This window comes from Echinococcus granulosus, assembly GCF_000524195.1.
Source record: "Echinococcus granulosus chromosome Unknown EG_S00013, whole genome shotgun sequence".
Classification (NCBI taxonomy): Eukaryota; Metazoa; Platyhelminthes; class Cestoda; order Cyclophyllidea; family Taeniidae; genus Echinococcus; species Echinococcus granulosus.
In genome coordinates this window covers 478,924-487,792 of record NW_020170393.1, presented here as the reverse complement: position 1 = coordinate 487,792, position 8,869 = coordinate 478,924, and the positions used below count along the sequence as shown (strand labels likewise).

Here is an 8,869-nt window from a genome sequence, read left to right as displayed (position 1 = left end):
CGAGGCAATTTTCTAAGTTTTCTCTTGCAAAAAGGAAGCAGTTACAGCATTGTGAGTACTTTGTTGATGCACTTACCACTTTTTGAGACTATAATTAGTAGATCATTGTGTAATAAAAAAAAATTTTAATTTTTTTGAACAAATAGAACCTGAAATGGCATCAAAGGGCTGTTCCATTTTTTTATGAAATGCTTTTGTGGGCTTGGGACAATTCATAACATTTGTTATAGAGGAAATACAGCCCTACTGACCATAACGCTGTTGAAGTGGGCTGTATGCGGGCCCGAGGTAACTCACTCAGGCAGCTTCCAATGGAGGCGAACGGTTCGGCCAACACTAAGCAATCTATTTTAATTTACACAAGCGCGTACTCCCTGGAGTGGAGGGCGTCTTAATTTCTGAACTTAAATTATTCGGAATGCAACATGGCAATACATTTTTGTTGTCATGCTACCGTATAACTACATGATGGTTTTTCGAGGATTAAGAGATTAAAGTGAGTAATTAGCTAAAACTAGATCATCAATGGACATGCGCAAAGGTTTTTTATTTATGGTTTATAAGTTCACATAAGTTCAGGCATGTGTTCGACTACTCTAGTCTGGCTATGAAATCAGCAACATCATGATCCTTTTTGCAAGTTGAGCCAATCGTACGAGTTGATGTTGTGATCGGGCACGAAAGATGAATTCGAATGTTTACTTTTATGCAATTTCCTCCCACTGGGATAAAGCCAATGTCCTTGTAGGATGTGAACTAAACAAATTTATGTCTGTTGATTTTAAGATGATCGGTGGCCTCCATAGAATGCCGAGGTGTTTCATACAGAATGGGAGACATTTGGTGAGGTTAGAAAAATCTCTTTAACTTGTTTAGGGCTTAATATATGGGAATTGAGGAGGAGTGTTTTGACGCCTAGAGCACACCTACACCCACGCACACGTGCACAAGCGATGTCTCACCGATCATCTATACACCTTGTCGTGTCATGCCGCGTCACATGCAGAGAATAACTGTAGCAGCATGGAAACATCAAGACGAGAGACCCGGGAGGCCTCGTGAGCCTCGAAGTGACATCACCTCGAATCACACAGGCGGTCAAACACCGCGCAATTTGCATTTGCACTACTGGTCCTAGCTCACTGCGTGCCTAATTAATTCCGCATTATTTAAATGAACTTTCTTTCTCACTTGGGTGCACACTTGAAAGCATTTCTCAAAGACCCTAATTCCTCCACTTTTGCAGTATACCCTGAACTGTATTCTACTTGTTTTGCAACAATATTTTGTGCTACTTCTGCCCTTCTTGTTGTCACCAAGACCAGTTGCGTATCGAGGAGGAAGTTTTGTCAGCACAGGCTTTATAGCACTAAGAATACCTCGGATCAGCAATCAGACGACAATTCATGCTGTCAATTCATTCGTTGCTCCCTTTCGATGCGTCTTTACAAGGCACTGGTGCAAGAGATCCACCCAGTATACTATATCATTAACCCGGTAGGTAGGTGCTTACAGTCATTGTCCGAAGAGTATATGTTCTTAAATTGTTTGGAAAGTAGGGTAAAGACCAACTCGAAGAAATTATTCATTTGACTACCTCAGTAGCTAGAGATAGAAGCAATTAGATCGTTTCGGGCAGGCTCGTTTAAAGACTGAAGCGGGTGTCTAGTTCTGTAAAATTTATCACCTTGAGCTCCTCATAATAAGTGAAATGACTCACACGCTAAATGTCCACCTCAGAGGTCACCCTCGATATTGTTGGAAGAGCTAGGCTGCTGTGTCACCCCACCATCTGTTCATCAATCTTGTGGACACCTTAGTATGTTTTATACCCAGGCCTGAAATATCGTTTTATTTAGAGAATCTTAGCAACAAGTACAATAGAGTGTCATTACACATTGAGTACTCTAAATATCCTGGGGATTGGCGCAATCAACCTCGGCTAGTGGAAGGATTTAAAATCACTGAAAAAAATGACGTTGAAAGACGACAGAGGGAAGGCTGTTTGTGATTTGCTGAGAGGAGGTGGTGATGGTGGAGGTGCAGGGTTGCGAGGATGATGATGCGGAGGAAGAAGAGACGATGAGGCTGTCGGTGGTGGTAATGGTTGCGGAGGCGGCAAGGGGGACGTAGGTAGGGTCATTGAAATACCCCATGGAGCCATCGTACCAGGTCCACCATGTCGGCTGTTGAAGTTAAAATAGTGTTATTAACAACATGTAAGTAACAACTTGATGACTATCCTACATTTGAGGCATGATAGTGACCTGTCGAAGTGCTGGCAGTTCTTGTAACCACGCCATGCCCTTCTCGATGATTATGTACCATTCCTTCACTCACGGGCAGCCTAATCTTTATCGCCTCAAAAAATAAAGATGTGCTATCAGTGTTATTCTATCTCCGATGTAACTGTACTCCAGCACATCCAATTACGCCTCAATTTTATCACTGACTTACACATGTCTGAACCACTTGAGCATCAACACAGGTGTATTGGATTTGTGGCTTTTTTCTCTCCAACTTCTGCAGTAAGAGCTGCTCCTCATGTGAATTCTTCATTCTAGAAGTTGATCCCTTCATCATAGTACCAAAGAGGGGATCGCTGTCGGTGAACGGCGGAGAGACGGTAGACAAGGAGTCTTGAGCCTCTGGATCATCAAGTATTCGCTTAAGATAGGTGATATATCCCGAGGCCAATTTTAGCGTATCCAACTTTGATAACTTCGTATCCCGTGGCACCCAGGGCAGGACACTTTTCAACTCCATAAACGCTGTCGAGAGCACTCGCATGCGAGATCGCTCGCGTGCATTGGCAGCGTTGCGTTGGATTGCACTGCTGTGAAGGCCAGGCTTTCGTCCACGTCTTTTAGCTGGTCTCGCAGGTGTCTGTTGCTGACGTTTTTGATGCTGGTACTCAGAGTTTTGGGGAGGAGATGGTGGAGGAGGCGGTGGCATTAGCACGAACCGATCCATTTGATTCCAAACCTGTTTGTCTCATGTCCACTATAGCATAAGTGCGCTTATTTGCCATTTCAGCCAATCAGATTAGAATACGCAGTAAGGACAGTAGTGATTGGTTGGTTTAAATAGGATAGATTGCCAATCAGAATGCTAATAATCCGTTACTTTTTGAGGGATTTTAAAAGTGCTTTCGACTCAGTGCATTGGAAGCTGGTCAACAGTACACTATCATCGATACAATTTATGTATTTACAATGCAACTAGCTTTAACATTTTCCTAAGTCCGTATGTGTAAAGTGTGCTATTTTATTTTGTTTCCTTCTCTTATTCATAATGATCCATATTTAAATCACTACAAAAATTGGCCATACAACCCAACTAAAAACTACCAAGTGATCTCAAAAAATATTGAGGCTATTGCGCCTGCACGGAATTGGTTGTCGAATAGTACATTTTGATAAAGCCATGTATTAATAGGAGTTATGACACATGGCAAGAGTTCACATAGAGCTTTATCCCTTTTATCCTCTCTTAGGAGGGTGACTGACAGCAGTTTGACCGCCTTTCAAATGATCAGCAGCAGATCCCATTTCTGAGACCTGCTGCTGGCCTCAATGGTGGCACACAATAGGTAATTCTGGCCACATCAACCGAGCGATCCAAAGCATGTCCTGCGTCTCGAAGAATGGATCTAGACCCGTAAGGCACGCACATCTTTTTGTATAACCCACCTTCTTGCTTGCCCCTGTTCCCCGAAGCTTCCTTGTTTGTGGTCATTAGTGCGATCATTCCCTTCCATCTTTCTATTCAGAAAGTGGTGCTAAAATGCTATCGATGTGATAGCAACTAACATTTGATTTACCTGCCTGAAGTAGTAAGTAATTTCTGAGTATATAATCAGCATTTCATGGGTCCATAAGGCGTAGAAGGGTTTAAAAATATGAGTAAAATGGTAAGTCTAAATAATCGAAACTGACATTTCAACCTCTGTGGGCTTCGATGGGCAGACACCCCCCCCCGCCTTAGCGTAATTTGGACTTCTTTTTCAGCAATCATTAAAGAGCATTGACCCCCATCCTTTTACCCTATTATAAAAGTACAGCTTAGTGGTTAATATTATTCACGAGTGAAAAAGTCTGGTACCAAGTAAACTGCTTCCCACCGCATTCCATCTCAGAGAGCTAAAATTTTAATTTCTCACTGCGCAACTTCGCATGTTCTCTCAGGGACATGTAGCTCTCCTTTAGGCTTTGGTGTTTAACATGTAGAATTTCCTCTGCTTCATTCTCGACCAGCAAAGATCTATGAATTAACCATCAACAACAGGTGGGTAATAGCATGCTAACCTACTACAAACGCTCAACTGATAGAAATCTACAACTCGTTTATTTTTTTTTATACATGATTGAGCCATCCCCTTCACGATACACTCGTGTTTGTGGGGGTGGTGGTGGTTGCATCACCTTTAGAATGAGATATAGGACACCGGTGCAACAAAAAATATGGAGGAGCATGTAAGTGAATGAACCAGCGAAAGAGAGGGTGAACGAGGGAGCGTGTGAGTGAGTGGATGAAATCGGAGAAGCGAACAGCGATGATAGGTTGTCTCGAGAGCGAGAAAGGGGAGACGGAGACGGTGACGAGTAGGGGAGAGGCGGCAGCGGCGGCAGGAGGGGGAGAAGGTCCAACAACGCGGCCATCGATGCTGCCTACTTCTCCAGTTACAGATGCTGATACACAGCGTTCTCGTGTGGACAGCTTCGGTCACACCTCAAATGTATTTACAGCCCCATGGCCTCTATTAGTCACGCCTTTCTCAAAAATACGCTTTTAGTGTTGCTAATCCACTTTGAGGCTCTAATGACGACTCGATCACATTCTTATTTCCCTAACAGCTTTAGTAGATGAGACTTTGAAGCGAATTGTGGAAAGATTCGGCTACTCTACGGAGAGTGATGGTGAGGTATTTTATCATCAAACTAAATAATGTATAACAATAATATTTAACGGCCAAATTTGTATATTAATCCTTGTTCATCCTTCCCCATCCCTCTGCTTTGCATAGACATCAATAATGGTGATGTGGTGGCACTTAGAGGGACAAATGGGCAGGTTAGCCTGATGCACCACGGGGATCGGACCACACACCAAGAATCAGTCAACCCAAAATTCCCTTAAAAATTGGCATTTCTTTCGAAGCGCTCGCATGACCTTTCCGTGCCACTTCATAAGGTCCTACATGGGTGCATCCCAGACTCCAAATTTCCAATTTGGTTTTGCTTTTGTTGTTGGTGGAATGAAGCCTCTCAATCTTATGCCAGAACCTTACGTATCCCTTCTGAATGCCCACACATGTCATCTGCTCATCAATTTTTACCACGCTCACCGGTATCGATTACCGATACTGATTGGTAAAGTGTTCAGTTGTCAAATTTGGGAAATGTTTTCCCATAAGTTAATTCTTCGCATAAAAAACAGATTCTTTGTTGCAATTCGGAGACAATGCTGTAAATTGGGTTTGCTTTTTTCCACCTCGGTTGCAAAAAAAGGCGTGACGTACTTAGTAATGAGTAAGGAGTGATAGTTGGGTGGTATAGAATTTCGCATGACGTAGTCCTCTGACGGGGCTAGTAGCAGGTGCCAACCGAGACGTCCCTTATTCAGACTAGGGAAGTACTTGCAAAAAAATCGTCTGGCTGCTACTGCTGCTGCTCCTGGTGCTAGCTCTGGCACCTCTTGCCTGCTCTCCCCTCCACAGACGCGCACGCACGCACGCACACCAAGCGGGAGGTTACCAGGTAAAGGGGGGTGTTCCCTTTACATTTCATTACAGGGTCTAGTAACAACACTTCCGCCACCTTGGCAACTCCACTAAGGGAGCACGATAGCAACTGAGAACACACAGGAGTGACAGATGCAAGGAAATAAGATTTACACGCACACTTTCCTGGTAATAAATTGTGCTTTCACGATTTGGCACTAAACTACTTCACTACCGGTGGTCCAGATCGGTGTCCCAATGATGTTATGGTAATGAAGTTACCCTTAGCCGCTATGTAGTATGAGAGTCTGAAGGTAGCCATATTGCAGAAGCACAGGAGGACTGGAAAGGACGACTCCGAACAATATGGACAGAACTGCATGCTGTTGTAGTGAGGATTGAATAGCTGGTCATAAACAGATCTGCTACTATAAGTTGCACTGCCAAAAGCTCCTTAAAAAGTTAATTCATTCGAAATGTCTCGAGAATAGTGTCATACAGGCACGAAAGACTATCTGACAGGATTCACGCCTTCTCTGACTTCGCTAAACGAACTGCAATTCATCTCTGAAGCTAGTCTACTTACTTATCCATAGCATTAGCTTGACTAGGGCTATCAGCATTAAGGTCTCTCTCCAACCTTCTCGAAATAGAAATTCGGATATTCCAGAATTGTACGCACGCTCTCAACTCAGTGACACCTGATATTTTGGAGGACCAGGGAAACGCACCAAGCACCCGTTCATGTGTAAGTGGAGGTATCCAATGCCATAATGCGACACAGTTCCCCAATTATTAAACGTACTAGTATCTTTGTGGAGAGGTTAACAAATTGCTTTGCACCTAACATGGTATAGCAGCAGAATGAGATGATGCGTCCATGCCCATGTGTGGAAATTTTAAAGGTTTTAATTGGACGTAAGCTCATCAACAAAGCTCTGAAGTCACTTTACTGGACAAAGTAGTCTAAGGGCGCTATTGATAAAGCTTAAGAGGTTCTCTTGGATGAATTTAATCAGATTAAAGAGAGTACGAGTTATTTTAGGCGACATTACTTCATTTTACTATAAATCCCTTCAAATAGTCTTAAACATTACAACATGATGTAATACATTGTTTGTTTGTTTGACTCTTCGTTTAGGTTTTGCAGGCATTTGAGGCACCGTCCTTATACTTCCACTGGGCGCTATGGCAACTGAGCCATACCAGTAGCGCCTCTACCTCTTCTATGCGTTGGTAAAACACCTTCTGCTCAAGTATCATGCTCCATTTCGTCTTTACAAAGGACTCAGGGCGCTACAATAGTGGCAGCGGAAAGCGAACCCGATCCTAAACCCCGACTACCCTAATTTCTATTTCTGAATTCCAAACTTTATCGGATCGGAAGAAGTGCATATGCGGCGGATGGGAAAGTTGGTAACGACCTCCAAACAGAAGAGTTGAATATGGGGTCAAACTTCGGCAACTACCTGGGACCCGTGTTCGCTAGAAGTGTCGTTAACAACACAAGTGACACTAGCCGTGAACCATCTGGAAAAGTTCATTACGTAGCTGTCTATGGCACCTGTATGGTGCCGGTTAATTAAGCACGTGATACCTCCACCACCTCACTACTGGCTGGATAGGATCCAGATAGATATGTCTGGGCAAGACTAAAGTGTGAACAAAGTAGTGAGGATGAATAGACGCGAAATCTTCTAGGCCAGTATTCTTACGATTACTGACGGACAGACGAGACGGCTGGCACGATCCCCTTCCCTCAGTGCAGTTCCCAAACCACACGAAGTTTCAGATCCAACGCAAATGCCCAAAGAAATAAGTGACATTGCTGTCGAATATCTTCTTACATGCACGCAAATTCGGTGGATGACTGGCACGGTTGGCCTGGGGACGACGCCAAATAGAGGAGAGGGGCTACGTATTCCTGTGGTTGTTTGTTTAACTCTTTGCTTTTTCCGGGAGGTTTCGGAGTGCTATAACGACACCCACAATTTAAGTTCAACCTTTTATTAGCAAATTAATACTGCCGATATGACCGCTACTTTCTAAATTCTCAGTGGGATTTTCAAACAAGTCTACTTCAAAATATGAGGACAGAAGTGTTTTACATTTTCCCCATAAAATGCGCGCGCATATTTTGGAAAGAGAGAAACTAGATTTGAAGGAGAATTGAGGATGGAGGGGGGAAAAGTGGGTAAAACAGATGGGGGCACCTGGCGCACCAATTAGGTCGCTCCAGCCAGCCTTTGGGGGTACCTGGACGCACCCGCGCACGCATGCATGCAGCCACAAAGTTAACAAATCGCGGTTTCCGCAACCTTGGGGATGTTTAATTGCGCAATTCAATTATTGTCGGTAAATGCGAACAGCGTCTCTACCTATATTATTTTACCATTTGTTTAGGGACTGGGGAATCTCTTCTCGAGGGAGGGCAGATGAGACTGCAACGCGTTTCGGCCCAGTGCAAGTGGAACTCGAAACAAAACCCTTGCAAATGGAAGTTTAATGTTTTTTTTTTTCAGAATTGTGACCTTTAGAAAAGAAGCAGTGAACTATGGTACTAGTACGGCTAACCAAAATAGCAATTCTTTTCTGCCTCATCGTCAACACCAGTGGCAATAACGTGTAAGACTTTTAATGGTCACGCAGGCAGTAGACCGATTCACCCTGCGATTTTAGTCTTCTCTTGGATGGCTAAATTACTTTCACATGAGGCGGGTGATCGGAGATAATTTATGCGGCTTTTAGAATGTCCGAAGGAGTGTGGGAACGGATATAATAACAGGGGAAGGTTTTGTGGGTGAACTCCTTACCCTTCAAATTGACTGTCTGGCAGCGTTAACATCCGTGTAAGTTATCCTGAACATACTCCGTTTAAATTGCAGTCAAAAGACACTAACATCAGATTTCAACCACTTAGTGAACTAAAATGTTATTTACTAGTTTTTGGACGAAATATACAGATCTTTGAAAATGGGGAATTGTATCCGAATTTTCGGTTTCGTCTATAGGGCTGTGCAATCCAAAACCAGTAGGTAAGTAGTACTTTCTTACATTTTCTCAGGTTTAAAAATGCAAGAAAAATTTAGTGTGCAGTTAAAGCTTGAGATGTTAAATCTTAGTAGACATTATTCTTGGCAAAAATGA

The 8,869-nt window shown here is 43.3% G+C and overlaps 2 protein-coding genes across 2 annotated transcripts; one reads left to right on the top strand and one right to left on the bottom strand. All coding sequences in view use genetic code 11, as the record gives it.

Moving 5' to 3' along the window:
• Positions 1–591: 591 nt before the first annotated feature.
• On the bottom strand, positions 592–2,973 carry EGR_02763 (Transcription factor; the record flags this gene model as incomplete). Its single annotated transcript, XM_024492012.1, has 2 exons — positions 592–756; positions 2,458–2,973. The coding sequence occupies 2 exons, from the start codon at positions 2,971–2,973 to the stop codon at positions 592–594; spliced, it is 681 nt and encodes a 226-aa protein (XP_024353506.1).
• Positions 2,974–3,248: 275 nt separating this feature from the next.
• EGR_02762 (hypothetical protein) lies at positions 3,249–8,869 on the top strand (the record flags this gene model as incomplete). Its single annotated transcript, XM_024492011.1, has 4 exons — positions 3,249–3,353; positions 4,288–4,475; positions 5,194–5,477; positions 8,787–8,869. The coding sequence occupies 4 exons, from the start codon at positions 3,249–3,251 to the stop codon at positions 8,867–8,869; spliced, it is 660 nt and encodes a 219-aa protein (XP_024353505.1).